The sequence below is a fragment of the Syngnathus acus genome, chromosome 20 (genome assembly GCF_901709675.1).
Source record: "Syngnathus acus chromosome 20, fSynAcu1.2, whole genome shotgun sequence".
Lineage (NCBI taxonomy): Eukaryota > Metazoa > Chordata > Actinopteri > Syngnathiformes > Syngnathidae > Syngnathus > Syngnathus acus.
The window spans coordinates 4,227,355-4,244,956 of NC_051104.1; the positions used below are offsets into that span (position 1 = coordinate 4,227,355).

The 17,602-nt window shown below is 41.7% G+C and overlaps 1 protein-coding gene across 4 annotated transcripts in view; it reads left to right on the plus strand.

The window, feature by feature from the left end:
- Nucleotides 1-17,602, plus strand: part of LOC119139363 (partitioning defective 3 homolog) — a 127,670-nt gene that overhangs the window by 35,974 nt on the left and 74,094 nt on the right. For all 4 annotated transcript variants that reach the window (XM_037279952.1, XM_037279953.1, XM_037279951.1 and 1 more), the window contains exons 3-7: nt 1,674-1,848; nt 8,643-8,827; nt 9,423-9,560; nt 15,253-15,353; nt 15,833-15,916. In XM_037279952.1, coding sequence (XP_037135847.1) covers nt 1,674-1,848; nt 8,643-8,827; nt 9,423-9,560; nt 15,253-15,353; nt 15,833-15,916 — 683 coding nt within the window. The remainder of the gene's footprint in view (nt 1-1,673; nt 1,849-8,642; nt 8,828-9,422; nt 9,561-15,252; nt 15,354-15,832; nt 15,917-17,602) is intronic.

The window sequence follows — 17,602 nt, forward strand, 5'->3', positions numbered from 1 at the left end:
TCACAGGTGTTTGGAGGTAGCCGGATGTATTCAGCGAAAAAGTAAAGCTAGCGCGGCAAGAGAAGGACGCAAGGGAGCCAGAGGTTGTCAAAACAGCTCGGCGTCTCGTCCTTAGTTGCTTTCCATCCATCTCATGCTTGCCTTCTTTGGGAAGCAGATCAAACACGAGCAACATGAAAGGCATCCCTGACATTATTTTTTCCCATCGTCCTGTTCTCACTCTGATAGAATTGGAATTGCCAGAGCCCAAGTATCCCCTGTCGACTGCAGAAAATGCCTCCCCATGTTTTGCGTCATCTTAGCCCTTGACCTTTATCATCTCCCACAAATTTGTTGCACTCGAACTATCCTCTGGCTAACTCTAAACCAGATAGATAGGGGCTAGTTGTGACGGTGGACTCAAATTTGTTTGAATCGGGGTTGCGACATGACTCGTGACATTTTTGGAGTTTGGAGGAGCAACATCATACTACTTTCATGCACTTTTGCATTTCATTGCGGTTGTTTCAAAGTGTCCCTCCCTCATAGCGCTGCTGCTGTTATGCTTCTTGACAATTAGCCATGCTGCTTCCATTTGTGTCGCACAAAATGTTTGCCTCCTTCGGAAAAAAACCCAAAAACAATAATCCATTTTAGCAGTGAAAAAACTTAAATGCACAAACGAAATGTGAAATTATGTAATTTCAAGAGTGTCTGTGACCAATTTTCAAAGAAAGGGAAAACAGTTCTGCAAAGACTTTCATCATGAGAGTTGCAAAACCAGTTTTGTTTTCCCCTCTGGCCACCAGTGTCCTTTTCTCCGATACCAGGAAAGCGTTAAAAAAATTTGTCATACAAAGCGTCTTAAAACTGACCACATTTTATGATGGAAAAGTCAACACATTTAAAATGCATAAAAGAAGTGAAGTTTGCCACCACACTATCAACAGTCTTTATTGTGTCTTTAAATGGACAGCTGGCAGGCAGAGAACTCATTGAGTTGCTAAATACTCCCAGGAACGTATGAATGAGAGGCCTGATTACTTTGTCACTAATTATTCATTGGCTCATCACATTCATTTTGGACAGTGAAAATACCTCTGGGGGCATCTCTCTCTCTCTCTCTCTTACTGTCTCTCTCTCTCTTTTCTTTGTGTTTGGCGCTTTAAACATCTTCACACAGCTGTCCCTGTCATCATTATCATAGAGGGTTGCTGATTGCTTTTCTGTAGTCTGATTAAGACTACCATCCCCTTTTCGCCCCCCCCCGACACCCCAATGCACTGTTTCCTATTTTTGGTCTAACACAACACTCCGGGAAAGTTTTACACTGTTATATTTGAACAAATATAAACTTTGAGGCATTTGTCTGATAAGTACTAAGTGCCCTGTAGATCCTCTCTGATGGCAAAATCAACCCTCACGACTATTGAAATGCAATTTAGAAGAGATGGAAATAGTAGAACGTGATTACTGCGGAGAGGGTGATTCGGAAATAGTCGACAAATATTGGTATGCATAGAGCAAAGCGGCTCGGGGAGGAAATATGAAGCCTGCTTTAATTGTGCAAAGACAGAATGAGCCATTGCTGCCAATTACAGTCTCACAGGTGTCTCGCACGCGCACACAAGTATTGTCACGTCAATGGTGTGCTTTTGTTTTTCATAAAAGAAACACCTCCTTTCTCTCATCAGTTGGTGGCTGTATATGAAGAGCAAGATCCTCACAATGGAGGTGACGGGACAAGCGCCAGCTCTACAGGCACTCAGAGTCCCGAGCCGTTTGCTGGCGAGCTGAGATCGACATCAGCCTTCCAGCCCTACCAAGCCAACAGCGAGATTGAGGTCACTCCGTCTGCTTTGAGATCAAGTGAGTCCAATGATTAAAAAACATAATTAGCCATTTGAAATTCTGTGATGTAGTTGTTGGGGGGTAAAAGATGGTAAATGAATTAAATCTGATTTTGAATCGGTGCGGCTGTCAGAATGGATGTCAGTTCATAACAAAGTGAAAATGGTTATTTCTGCAAAGACTAAGTTAAAAAAAAAAAAAAAGGCGAATCAATTGTTAGACTTGACATTCTGCAGGTGTACAATGTGGAGCCAAGTGTCTGTCAAAACTGCAAAGTGCATATCAGGAATGCCAATGCGCTGACTCCAACCGACAAGCCAAAAACGAGACAAAGAAAAGGAAGTGAGACAGTCGAAGTGAGTCATGCGTAAATCTGAGCGCACATGTCCAACAAAGGCGGGCATGCACGTAAGCCCTAAAATGCCACCTCAAGACGTCAACTCTGAGGTTGCTCATGCACGCGTGTCGACGATGCGTGAAGTGGAACCAGCAGGCGGATGCACTGCTGTCTTAAAACTTCAAAACTCATCCATGACCAGAAATTTACATCAAGGCAAGGACTGAAAGACGCAGTGAACTTTTCTCACCCGCACTATTGTAAAAGTTCATTCCAGAGTCTCATAATCTATCCGCAGTAAATATTTCTGGAAACATTTAGGTGTTTATGGATCTTGACAGTGAGACTGTTGTGATCATGATGTTATGACGTCACCCTTCAGGCAAGGAAGGCTATTAATAGTTATCTTCCAGAGTCAGAATGATTGATCCTGCCCATTGACAACTTCCAAATATTCACAGCATACAAAGGAAATATGAGGTCAAAACAATATTTCCAAGTTAGTTTTTGCAAATTATATCCAAACATTGACACTTGCTACCATGCGGGAAATTTGCTAGATGCAGAAATTCAGTAGCTTCGGTGACCCTGACAAGGATGGCGGGTGGTCATTAAATAGATTGGCTGTGTGTCTGTGTTCGTCCATAATGAGTGTTTGTATCAGGTGCCTTTTGAAGAGGATGACCTTAATCTAATCCCATTTGGTTTGGTGAACTGCGACTAAAGAATCTGGATGCCACCAGCCAAGGCCAAATAAAAGTCATTAACAATTCAGCTAACGACACATTTGCAGAACCTTGCGGTGATTTGCTATAAGCCAATTTTAAAAGTTGCGATTTCAATGTTTTTTTAAGATCATGATGTAGACTATTGCTCTGTCTGAGTCTCTCCCACCGGGTTTTGGGTGACTTCCAAAGGCACTGATTGCCCATTATAGATAAACGACCAGGTTTAGCTTTTTTGGAACCACATGCTGCTCGGTCTGATAGCAGCCGTAGATACCCATCTCTGTCATCTGCTTGCTTTATCTGTTCCCTCGGTCCAGAACCACCTCCTCAATCTCTCACTCCACCAATAAACTGATCATGCGGTACATTCTTTGGGTTTTGACGCCAGGCAAATCGGTAAAACTTGGATGGTAGGCATCCATGTGAGTTATATGAGGTCCTAGTGCAGGCACGATGAGAAACCGGCGGCGAGGATGTCTGCATGACAACACTTTTAAACTCCTCAGACCTCCTGAGCCGCATCTTCTACCTTATGGAGCACAAGCCCTATGACTGTTTGCACAATAAATCATCTTCAGTCCTGTTGGGGGAGCAAGAACGCAGTCCCCTTGGCTGGATTTTTAAACTGCTAACGAGTGGGTGTTCAGTCCACGCTCCTATCGGTCATAAAAACACTCATACTGTCGTATCATCCCCGCCCTATTATAGCTAATTATTGAAAATGGCTAGCAGTGTTAAATGGTGAAGGGAGTGTTTTGGAAATGAAGTGTGAAGTGTTTGAAGTGGCAAAAGGCCCCACTCAGCACTGCTGGGATTGTGTTACCAATACCGTGCCTGTTATTGCTCCTGTAAGGCTCTCAATAAAGGCATAGCCAAACAGCTGAATCATGCTGCGCTATGTGTGTGTGGGTGAGAAAGAGTTTTTTGACTTCTTTATTACTTCCTTCGCACGGCCGAGGCGGGTTCTGTTGAGCGTTTGTGTCAACGCTCAAATAAGAGACTTGAATGAGAAACATCACGATTTACACTTTGTGACATCGACACGTCAACGACGAGTGGCGTTAACCCAGGGAGCATGGGAAGCAAGACTTTTTGTTTGCTCCGAATCGGGTGTCATGTCAGCAGCAGAGACACTTTGTAGAAGCACAGTACAAAGATGGATTAGTGGGCCCTCATGATCTAAAATATTGGCTTTTACTGAAGTAAATAAGCCCAACGGGAGACCTTCATGGTTATTTGTTAGGATACTTTCAGATTTTCACGACTGGATTTGACAACCGCAAGACCTACAGGATAACAAATCATTCCCAAAGTGAGCTCTCTGGGGTTCATTTACATGACATGTGAAAAGAAGGTCACGGCGAGCCAAGGGCATTCCCGCCCACTACCGTCACGATAAATCCACAAAGCCATTTTGGGCATTTAGCATCTCTTTGTCTCCTGGCTCTTCATCCCTGCGGACCTCCGAGCAAGCCCTCCTCCTGCCTCATTAGTCCCTTATGTGAGAGGCGCCCTCATCCTTCTGTTATTCCTGCACTGACCTGTTCCATTGTGTGAGAGGTCACTTATGAAGATCGAGCACATGATGGTGTAGGCTTTTTCTTTGACAGCCATGCACATTAAAACACAAAGATGGTATGAAGGCTTATTCACATAATATGGAATCAGTGACAACTTTATTCCATATTAGCATTAGCCGCTGCTAACTAGCGATGCAGCCATTGGACCGAAGCAGCAATCATCTTTTGAGCATATAAATCAAAGTGCTCCAAAAACAAGACCAAATCTACATATCTGGATCAGATTTAAAACATTCTTTCTTTTGATGGCTGCTTCAACTTATCCGTCTTTTGATTTATTGCACTTCAATAGTCAACCTCAGCTTTCCGTAAACTGCCTGCAATCATAGAACAGAGATATGAATCATCTTTGGTTGCATCTACTTTTAAGTCTCACATCCTGCTTCTTTTCATCCTCGTGTTTTTTTTTTTTTTATCAAACCTTGCACAAAGAACTGGGACCGTCCGTCCCTTCCTGCTGCATTCCTATCTTCCCACTCACAGAGACATTTTCAGGTTGTTTTTTTTTTGGCCCACAATCAGAACTTTGATCACGGTAAAACATGTTCGCAAACTCCGCTCGATTTATTGGGTTTCTGCAACATTTTGCAAAGTTGCAGGGAAAGTTACAGCAGTCAATCTTTTGGTCACCAATGCAAATCTTTAGTTTCTCAATGTCTTTGATTTCTCATGAAAGAAAATGACAAGTTTCGGAGCCATGTTTCAGTTGTCAATTGGAAAAAAAAAAGGAAAGTTTGCAATGTTATGCAATGTTCTTCACACTCTGGGCACAGTATTACCAGATATTTCATGTAGACTGTTAAAATGAAAAATCCCTGCATAAAAATGTGTGTGCAAGTGGATGTGTGTGTAGGACAACTTGTAGATTGGACACACACATCCGTCATGCTCCCTTTGGGGAGTTCAGAGCAATAAAATGTCTCAAGCGACAAGAATCAAAAGTATGAAGAATAAAATGCTGACCGGACTTTGATGTTAGCGTGACGAAACAACCTGGTGTGAGTAATTTTTTTTCAATTATTTCTAGTGTGTGTATGCCTGAGCTTGTGCGTGTGTGTGTGCTCAGATTCTTCAGAGAGAACATTTCTGAACATGGGCGGAATTTGAACATGGGTGAAATTTTGCAAGGGTTTCTTCACTTTCATATTTTTGCAGCAAGGTCTTGTTGACCTATTTTATTTTTTCTCTGGTTGGATTCATTTAGAAAATTGAATTTGGCATCGTGAAAAACAGAAGCGGCCAGATGCAGGATAATTATGCACAGAGAGCTTCACGAAATGTGTTTGTTGTTTTTTTGCAAAACTCTGACATCTTAATTCTTCAACTTTACTCGCAATGCACCAAAAGATGACCGAGAAACACGGCATCTACTCTATAGGGGCTGATTTCTATTCCGACTGGAGCACACTCGGCTGCAAAATGTCGGAGCAAGCACCGAAGGTCACAGTTTGAGGCCATCACAAGCAGAGATGGGAGATGAGATAAGATCCTAAGGCCATCAAACTGGACATTTTGTTTATACCATGCTGGTGTCTAGAAAAAAAAAATGTCTGTGAAGATAACCACCCTTCAACACAGTTCAGAGGTTGATAAACTCATTCAATGCCATTGATTATTATAGACGTCAAAGATATTAACGAGAGTTCAAAGGCAAACCCACATTGTTTTTTTTGCCATACGATAATAAAATATAAATACATATTATTTTTTTCCCTTTTAAACATATTCCATTTCAATTGTCACATTGTCACAGTCCAGGCCTCCTCCAACCCGATAACCCTCGCGCTCTCACCTAAAATGAAACCTTTTGTACCCATGTGGATGATTCGGGTCAGTATGTATTCAGTGGAAATCCTCCCTCGCTTCACACAGGGGACATCAATATGTAGCCAATGGTTGGAGAGGGAGACTTAAAATGGCTCACAGCCATAATTTATTCAGGTATTGAACTGGCACAGACTTGATGTATTCAAAGTAAGCCAAAGGGGAAAAAAAAAAGATAGCATTTAGAGATTTCATGAAGCTGCAGTCGTTTGGTATTTTTATTCATATTAGTTGAAAAAGTGAACTCATGGACTGAGAGTATGCCAGGACAAAAAAGGCCACTAGAGAAATAAACATAGAAATGAAGAAATTCATAAAAAAATCCAATAAACAAAAAAAGGGATTGTCTTGTAAGTTTAAAAGAAATTTTTGCTGCATTTAATGGTCAGTTTGGGGTAAGTGTGTGTGTGTGTGCCTCCTCCAAACAAGGTAGGAGGAAATAGTAAAGGTCAAACCAATAAGAGGTGATAGCCCTTTAGAGTCTGACCCGCCCCTGTGGTAAATTGTGTGTGGATCTTGTGCCCTGACTATAATTCCTGGATCAGGCCACATTTTATTAGCTCGTCACCACCTCCTAGCCTTCTGGATTACTCTTCTTCGTCTGGATCGATGGGTGACTCAGTTGGAATGTGTCTGATTATTAAACATGGGACCAAAGCCTCCCAGTCTCCCATCACAAATTAAATGGAGGTAAATGTTAGAAGGGGAAATGAAGGTAATTTTCATCTTCTTAATAAGAGAACCCACAAAAAACATCTGTCTTAGTGATGCTTAATTTTTTCCATGACCAGTACAATAATATGCAAATGAGATAAAAAGTCAATTACGGTTGACTAAATAAAGGTAACATCCCCCTCCCGTCATGTTTTTGGGGGTAGTTGCTTGTTTAAACTCCTGTGACGTGTATTCAATGTAGTGAAACAAGTCACCAACATTAGCAGTCCAGGGACAACTGTTTAATGTTGTGTGACTCAAACAGCTGCCCTGTTCAGATATCAGCACATTCCTTAACGCACTTTGGGTCCCTACGGTCCGATCAGGACATAAAACATTAGTCAGCGCCCTTGTACGTGAAGGCATTCGACATACATCAAAATGGATCGGACATATTGAGGGAACAAAAATAGATGAGACAAACAAGCCAAATCACTAGCAAGGAAGTCCAGTGATTAAATCAATGGACTAACATCATTTCCTTCATCTGTTATCAAGATTTATTATGTTTGAGGGGGAAAAAAAAGCATGTCACTGGGATGGATTAATACATTTGATTAAATGGGATCAAGGACAATGGCACTTGGTGGAAAAATGACCTTCAGGGTCCAACTATTGCCATCATAAAGATTTTTTTTTTTACTATTCAGCTTCCATTTTCTTTTCTGTCGAAATAAGTCATACCCTAATGCAGGGGTGTCAAACTAATTTTTTTGGTGGGCCGCATTGTCGTCATAGCTTCTTTCGGAGGGCCATTATGACTGTCAACCCAAATAAATGTATGAGCACCTCATATTATACCCAGTAAAAGCTACAAAACAAACTGACAAATAACTCGTTTTCAAATCAGACGAGCAAAAACTGGTCAAATATTTAAAAAAAAAAGATATTATTAAAAGTGAAGACAATTTGCAGTTCTAGTAATGACACAGGAATTTGATGCACAATTTGTCTTCGCGGGCCACATAAAATGATGTGGCGGGTCGTATCTGGCTCCCGGGCCTTGACTTTGACACCTGTGCCCTAATGCAATAACATTATAAAATATGATGTAAAATTATTATTACTAAACATTACGTCTTTGGTAACAAGCAACATTTGAGTTTTGTGACCTCATTATTGTCGGAGATACTGACTTCCTGGGACTTTAAAATCTCCCAAATCTTGTCACAGTATTAAACATGCACGCTTTCCACACCATAACAGTATAAGATGAGATTAATCTGCCTCACTCCTACTACTAAGATTGTTTGCCGCGTATCAGATGGAAGCTTAGCAACGGCATATGCTCACCGCACTGATCCGGTGATTGATGACAGCTGGTTACCAAACTATTTGCATAATTATGGTATATATTGCTCAGGCAGCTTGAACGATAAAAAACAAATCCATCTGGCCTTTTGGGAGCTTCCTAATGATTCTCACCTCGGCAAAGTCTAAGATCTAGATAAAATGTTTTATTACACCAGTTATTGAGTGTGAAAACTACGCTCGGTGCTACGTATGATCTCGGCACCTACCTCATGTGTGAAACAATCCAATAATTCAGAGGTGGAAATTGCTTTGTCTTATGCCAAGCTGTTTTTTTCCCCCCTCATTTTCATTATTTTTTTCTGTTCCCCGAACAAGACATGCCTCTCCACGTCCGTCGCAGTAGCGATCCTTCCCTGGTTGGACTTCCAGCTGGAGAAATCTTGCTTGGTAAAGAAGAACCATCCAGGAAGGACCCGATTCGCTGGTCCACGACTGCTGGCTTCCAAAAATATAACCCCAAGCCAAACACCAACACTGGCACCAACAGCCTTGAACGAAAGGTAAGTATCCAAAGCTGGATGTTTTTTTCTGACTTTTAAGAATCACAGCATCCCTAAAGTCATTTTGCATTTGAACTCGACAGGATTCAATTAAAATCCTCCAGTATCCAGCAGTGATTCTATTTTTGCTTTCTTTATAAATGTTTGATGAAACAAATTTGCATCTGGAGTTTTTTTTTTCTAGCATCTGCTTAGAAAGTTTCACATGCAAAATAACAAAAAATGATCTGTGTTTACAAAACAAGAAGGCCAATTAACTTAATAAAAATGGCCACACATGGCACAAACCATGGTAACCTGGTAACCAACTTCACTTTCAACCTGAGACAACAATTCAGTCCACGGGACGTGAGACGGCAAGCCTCCATGCGATTAGTGTGTCTTGCCGTATCGTCTGATAATCCTTTTTAAAGACACTCCAGTTGTCAGAGCCGTAACACTTCAGAGTGAAGAGATGGGAAAGGCTATTAAGCCTTTTATTTGGTCGGGAAAGTGTCCTTTCTGGTCTGTGTCGCATTGACTTTAGATGTGCTTGAGACTGCAACAAAGCCTCAACTTTGTAAACAATTCTACTCATTTGAATTTTCCTTTCAAGGGCAGGGGAGGCCATGCTTATCGGAGTCTTCCACGAGATGCAAGTGGCCGCAGCGCTCAGTTTCAAAGAGAGATGACCAGATCCTCCCTAAGTGCAAACCACCCAATGGTGGACCATTGGCTTGATCGACAAGAACAGGTATGTGGACTTTGCATGCTTGGTCTCCTCATTTCACACTTTGGTGTTCTGTCTGCGCTGTGTAATTGTGTCTTCCAGCCTCTATTGCTCCATCTGTTGGGGTTGGGTAGGAAAGTGCTCCATTTGAAAGTTATCAAAAGTGACAGAGAGCTGTAGGCAGAATAGAAATGACCTCAGGGGGGAAGCTTGTGTAATGACTTGACAGCCTCGCCTTGTCCTTACCACAGAAACCTGCTCTGACCTCTGGAGGAGTTTTTTTTTTGACAGATATTTTTTTTTTTGACAGATAACTTCCTTTACCTTAAAAAAAAGCACTAGAGAAACAATCAAGCCAAATGCTGAATGCCAAAAAAAATCTCTCTATTCAACTTCAAGCCAGACGATGTTTTTTTAAGGTTTTACATCAAAAATTTGTTGACAACCAACCAAATTGAAATCTGGCGACTTTCTTCACATTACCTCAAGTTTTGTTTGTATTTTGCATCTTTTAATGCAAGACAATCCTGTATTGAATCCACTTTCTGTTCCCTTTTATTGCCTTTTGTTTTGATTTCCACGCCACGCCGGTTGCGGAGTCCTCGTCGCGCTGCTGCTGGTTAACGCACTAATTCTTGATTAGAGTTCATGCGTTCGGCTTCTCTGATTTGCCCCGTGGAGTGAGAAATCACTTTCTCAATGAGAATAATTGAACAGGGCGGTGCCAGCTCATTACCCACAAATCATTGCGAGAGCGGGCACCTTAGCTGCAGACAATAATGACTTCAGGGAATAAAACCGCCGTGCCGACCTGGATCCAAACCAGCATGGACAGCGGTGAACAAGGGCTCATCTGAAAATACAATCTGGTCAAATAATTCCTGGGGTTTATTATTCATTCAGTTTTTAGCAGGTTAGTGGAGTCTAAGTTTATAGCAATTTGCGCCTTTTCGTGTCTATTTGTATTTGCTTTCAAATCCACTTCAACACAGAGCGGTCCAGTCTACTTTCCTCACTTTTTTATTGGTCCCATTAGGGGGTAAATGCTTTTAAGTTGCCATCGAAATATAATAAGGCCCCGGCCGCCAATAAACATCCACTTGACAAAGGCGAGGAGAAACATGAGATGCGAGTGCCTCGCCATTGCCACCTAAAAGGCACATTTCATTTGCATCGCCTGCAGTACAAAAGTGGTCACAGTTGGATGCCAATGGGCAGAAATGAGGTGCTTTTTCACAGTAGAGTGGACAGAAAGAAAGTTTCGAGAGAGTCAAGCCGCTGAGAGGAATAGATTGAAACCTTATTAGTCACTTACTATGACTCTTGTTACCTATGGGAAGGATTTGTTCATTATAAATCCGTCACAGGCTTTTCATTTTCCAAACACATCTCTCGAAAAACAGACTCGGCCAAACGGCTCGGAGAGTCTCCGATTCCAATTAAAAGCGAATGGCCAGCATCTCCCACCTTGAGCACCTTTTCTTCCATTATGGCCACCTACTCAAATAAGACAAATATTGATCTGCGGAATAGAGCTCCGTAATCACCCGCTGAAATGTGTACCATCGCTTTACCTTCGTCTCAATAATTCAACGTGAGTCATTTGATTCTCTCGCCCTCGTTTATCAACTCCTAATGTTCAGCGTGTGTCGTAGTGAGGTCGGTGTCAAAAAAATGTCAGTTTGGGATTAAATGCTGTTTTGTATAGTCAATGTTTTGCTTCAGTGTTGGCATAATTACTCTTTGATGTAACATTTGTGATTTCAGTCGGCAATTTGCCGGCGCAGTCATGTGTGATTCTCATTCACTGAAAAAAAAAAAAAACATTTTTAACCGCATTTCATATCTGCAGCCTCATTGAAATTAACATCACTGATTCACTGACGCTCACTGACCTTCACAGCATAAAAAGATGGATTCAACGTTCTAAGCAGTGGAAAGCAGACTGTCCTCCCTCTTAATAAGCTCAAAATGATGATTAATCTCCGAGAAGCACCACCGAGCCCTTTTTTAATGCACTGGTAAAGACTCGGGATTCAGACGAGTCCATCCGCTTCCAACATCCTCACCACCATAGGATTACGTCTTCACATCACCTCTCCGTCACCTCAGTCAGGTGTCTCCGAGCATAATATGCCTTTTGAAGTTTTCTTTCATACATCAGAAAGGCTAAATCTTGCTTTTATACTGATGTGAAGAGCTATTTGAAAAGCGAAAGACTCTCATTCTGTTTGATTCGCTTCTCTTTTATTCCCTTTTAAATGTGAGACTCGCTCTGGACAAAAAAAAAAAAAAAGCAGTGATGATAACCGGTTGAGGTTTTTGTGGCATGTTATTGATGAGGTTTGTGAAAAGTCTTGGTCACTCTGCCTGCTTAGGGTTCTGTTATTGACCCGGTGATTGATTTAAGCGCTCATAATTAGCCGACCTAATTGCATTATGGTGCCATTTAACAATACAGTAGGCAAAGGCACGGATAACCGTGTCATTGATAGATCAGTCCAGACCTGATATATAAAAAAAAAAGAAGAAATGATCCCATTGGGAAAAATAACTCTCCTTCTCGCAAATGTCCCACAACCCTTCCTGTCTGTCTTTTAACCTTCCCTCCCATCTACATGCCACTCTTCTGCTCCCTGATGTGGACAAATGCAGCCTCACATCTCTGATTTCATTAGCTTAACTGCATTAGGAACCTGTCTGTCTCCGTAATTTGCCTGAAGTAAATCCTCGTCAGAACATTTACAAGCCAGACGCACTTTCCACATCAAATGCAGACAGATTTTAATTTGGTTGAGGTTGCAGAGGGGGAGTAGCTAAGGCATAAAGCTAATTTGATATACTGTAGCTTTGAGTCTCCGACTACACGAACAAAGCTTCCATGTTGGGTTTAAACACTGGGGGGGTTTGGTATATTGCTTTAGGATGCTGTGACAGGGTCACGCAGGCTCAGGTTTGAAACCATAACCTTCAGATTGGGACACAAACATTATCACCCTTAGCCATGTTGTCACATAATTAATGTTCCTGTTGTGATCAGTGTAGTTAATTGGACTGAAGTACATAAAGCAAATGTCTGGTGATGTCATATAAAAAGAGTAATGCTGAAAATTTCCAAGAAAATAAACAACTAGAACCAGAAGATGGCGCTGCTTTATTTTCCCAATTCATACGTAATCATTTTCACAATTGTGGAAAATTATGCAATGCCTGCCCAAACATGTGATATGACCAGGAAAAAAAAATCCAAGAAGTTCTGTTCCAATGATTGCCTTAGCAAAGTACAAGTGATTTTTTTTCGAAAAGTATTGCATTGAATGCCGAATGTACGTGCTTAAGCTTTAATATTGCCGAGCTCAATCAATACGAAATGAAAAAAGGGTGAATAAGTTGAAGGATATTGCAAATTGTTAAACCGAGGACACGCAATCACTCATCTTATTAATGTGACTCACTTTTCATATTATAATTTGCCTCTCTTTCATTGTGCTCTCATACAAAGTGAGAGACAGGCGCCCGATGTCAACCGGCTTTTGTCACAATAACGATAAGGTGAACATTTAGGAAAATTTTATTTCAACTCAACAGCAGCCAATCCCTGCTCACTGAAAGGGCCATCAACTAAAAAATCACAATAATTAAAGGAGATGGTGGAAATCCTCTTGACAACCAGTAAATTCTATTTAGGAACTTGTGTTCTGGGTAAATTGGTCATTATGACCCTTTCATCCACTGATCAGGTTCCCTCTTTGCTCATCCCTGTAAAAAGGCTTTCTTTTGGCCCACATCAATAGAACTTAGTGTCTCATAATCTTACTTAGCAGTGACTTATAGCTTGTTTTAATGGCGGTGTGGTCCGACAAGCCGGCAGTAAAGGAAGGGTTAAGGAAAAGGGTGGGACTTTGTCATTGGGTGCGGCAATCATCTCCTAACTCAATCATGAAGGCCACTTTGGAGGATAATTCAGCTTTAATGACAAGATACAAGATGATAGCGCACCTTTTCTTCCACATCAGAAATATTAAACAGAACATTCTGGCTCTGAGGAAAATTAGTAATTGCTCCAAATGTATACGTCGACTATATTATCATTTGTAGACATTGTTTATTGTCATTTCACAGTCACAGTTAAACTAATATTTTTAAAACCCGTCCTATCGAGATGGAGGTGAAGGTGTGTCTTTGTACGTATTTCAACATGTCAGTGCTTTACGTAAATTGCTCACTTCCTGCAGTTTTACATGAAGTGAAAACAGCCATTGTTCATTCCAAGACATTTCAACATCCTGCTCTTTGGCCTCCATTGTTCAGCTTGGCACAGACTGGTCATTATAAATGAACGGAATAGTCTGACAGAGAGGCCCTCGTTCAACACATGAAGCTGTCACACACGTACACGCATGAGGACTTTAGCCCTTAAGGGGGCGGGGGGGTGGTCAGAAACCCAGCATTCTTCATGACCTTTCACCCTTCCCTTGTTAAGCCGTTGATGCCAAAGACGGACTCAGGAGGGAGCCGTCTTCCTCCCCGGCTCCCCTAACAGCGACATGTTGTACTTGGCCATGGCTAATGGCACAACACACACACAGACACACACACACACACACACACACACACACACACACACACACACACACACACACACACACACACACACACACACACTCACGTAGGCACTTACAGTGGGTTTCCTTTTGTGCACAAGCTTTTGGGGGGGTTTGACAGCTCCTCAACACACTCTTTGTACCATCCCCCAAGCGGTGGATTTTATTATCCATGCAAGTGAGTGCTTCTCCATCCAGGCCAGACAGCTGCTACCATCTCTTCCTCATCTCAGCTTTCTCACCTGCCAGCCAATTTGAAGGCAACAAGACTTTGCACTTTGCGGCTTTGTCTAATTCACTCCATCTCTCTTGCCTTTCTCACACCCTTCCTCAATGAAGCCTTGACCCTCACATTCTGCTTCCTTTTCCCAATGCGCTGGATTTTATAGGGGTCCAGAATTGATTCCTAACCCCTCCCTACTTTATCGGATAAAAGAGGTTGCCGGGCAAGTTAGGATGGAGGTTTATTAAGGACAAGCAAGAAGGGCAAAAGAGCAAGCCTGGACTGAGTGCTATTGGAATCCGAAAAGCCTTGTTGTTTTCCCCACTCGGCCGGTTACCATGGCACCAACGGGGTGCTAAAAGCACTCAAGGGGAAATCGAGGCTATGGAAAGGAGATATTCCGAGTAACACGGAGACAAAGAAAGACAGGGGTGATGGAGAGTTGAAGGAGAGAAGAGGTGAATGTATATTTAGGCTGTCACTCAGTGCTCAGCAAAGACGCACAATAAACACAGGTTGGCATTTGATAGAAGGTGACGGTCACCTTCTGCCTCGAGTCACGAGGACACGTAACGACCTAACTCTGGTTTGAATGCCGACAAATACACACACATTGCGCTTATCTCTTGTTGATTAACCTCGCCGTAGTTTGCCCGAATCACAGATAATCAACCGCAATTATTCTCGGTGTTATTAAATGTTTTCCTTTGTGAAAGTTTCCTGCTATAGAGGCTCTTACTCGTTCCAGCAGGTAATTGATTTAACAGCCTGGTCAGATAAAAACACTAGCAGCAGCAATGACAGAATACAAAGTACGGGAGAATTTTCGTTTGCTTTGCTTTTGTCACAAGGGCATTTTATTAAACTTATTAATTTTTTTTTTTGAAAGGAGGAAGAGGCGAGACGAACTCATGAGCAAAGAAATGAAAGGTTCGAGCCAGTGGGAAGAGCTGACTCCTCATTGGACCATTCACCAGTGTTAAGTCTAGAGTGAGTGACCGCTATACTGTTTGCTGTATTTCTCATTATTTGAAAGGTCACAATTCAAAAGACAAATGTGCATTTATAAAATGACTCTGCATTTTGAAAACAACATTTAACCACAAGAGAATGACGAGAAAGGCTGCACGTGTTCATTTGTCTTTATCTGCACAAATTAACCCCCCAACACATAGCGCCTCATGATTTGCACATTTTTCAATTAGTCTGTTTTCGTTTCTAACTCCAATTTGATCTTAATCACTTAAATGGAGTCTCCATTCGAAGCCATCGGCGACCCCGAGTTTCACCGGGGTGACTTTTGTAATGGATGACTTTGCACCAACAGCTAATCTCTGCCTCTCGTAAATTTCATCAGCCGGTCATGTCGACTATGCCCACATTTCTATAATCACGTCATTTATGTTTTTTTTATTTTATTTCATGCATGTCTCTCTCCATACCCGCCCTCTCAATCCATCATTTTGCAGAGCCATGCTCAAGCCAGTTGAAGTGTCCAATAAAGGGGGGCCCCTGGGGATCCACGTGGTGCCATTCAGTTCACAAGACGTCAGGTACAAAAAGGGTTTTGAATTACTCTATGTCAATCAGACTATATACAATTACTTTAAACGTTACATTTCTCTGCCAAAAGACATTTCTTCTCCAACAATTTGGAGCTCTCCCATTGGGAAACAGAATAGATTCAAGTCATTTTACTCTTGACTGCACACTTTTTAAAGGCTTGTTATGTTTCTTTTCTATGCTAACCTTTGTCCTCAATCACAATAATATCTGCCGAGGCTTGAAGGTGAATCAGCTTTCTTTTGCCTTATTTATTTGATTTCTTTCTTTCCCACCAATACATAGTGACACTGACAGGACACGCAGAGTATCCAAGTTCATGGTTATTCCAGAAAAAAAAAAAAAAAAACATAAAGGACGGCGGACGCAGCCAAATGTAATCAAACTAAAAGCTTGCCTATAACACTAATCCACGCTGCTCGCCAAGGCAGCATCAAGGTGAATGTGACTACTCAGCTCCACGGAATGAGTTGGAAAGACAGAGCAAGGAGATGAAGTGGGATGACATTTGAAGTAGAAGGGGCGTGGCTATCATGAAGATTGGATACGTGGTATTTCGCCCGTGCCACTAATCCCATCGCTGCACGTAAGCAAGTGTTGGGAAACTATATTTAGGTTTGATCTATTGTCATTGGTGCCCTCAGAACCCGTGACACCTTGAAACCTCCTGCATCAGAGGAGAAAAAAAAACCCACGACATTATATATTCATGTCACGAGACGTTTGATGACCTTCAAATCATTTTATTAAAAACAAACGAGTCTTTCCACTATTGGAATACTGATCAATGATCAAAGTCGCCTGTCTTTCTGCAAGTCATTAGAATTGTCCAATGATGTAATCTGCATGGAGGCAACACATTGTTTTCAAGCTGCCAACACTTATTGAGATGAGGCGGAATCATGTCGGCTTCCGAGGCGACCACAATTACTCTTGTGTTCAACGCAGTTAAGATGACCTGACAATGTGGTATCAAACAGCGGGGAAGACCATAGGACTTCTTCTGAGGCTTCATTTGATTTTAATGTAACTGTTTACCCCCATCGTGGGGATGAGATGAGTCTGCCGCGTGAATGTGGATAACCATATTATAAAGCCAATTAGGGCAATGTTTTGTTTGGCTGAAATGCTAAAGAAGTCTGAAAATCTGCCCTTGACATTAATCAGGGTCACATTTTGAACAAGTGGCTGTTTATGAGTCCAGTGGAAGCATAAGGATGAAGAAAATTCCTATTCCAATATCAATATTAAATTATAAAAAAAAAGCAGAATTTCGCTTCTTTCTTCATTTTATTCTTATTTATTAAATTGAGCTCACTTGTGTATTTATGTGGAAGAGGAATGCAAAAGTAGAGGTAGCCTTTTAGTATGGATTGCTGAGATGGCACTGGCATGGGGAGCGCTTAGGTATTTATTACAGCATCAGCGTCTCTCGGCTTAAACTTCAGTGATGGCAAAATTCACTGTTCTCCGACAAGCCACGAGATTATCTCTTTTTTTTGGTTCCGATTGCCCCTGCGAAAGCTGCTATTCGGCTAGGCCTGCAGACAGTGTGGGCGTCGCAACGATACAGGCTCCGCAAATTAGTCAGCAGAATTGTGGCGTCCCAGGCCAAGAGAAATCTTGATATCGTTTACAAATGTTTTGTAAGTGCAAAATTAGATACTGTGTGGGAT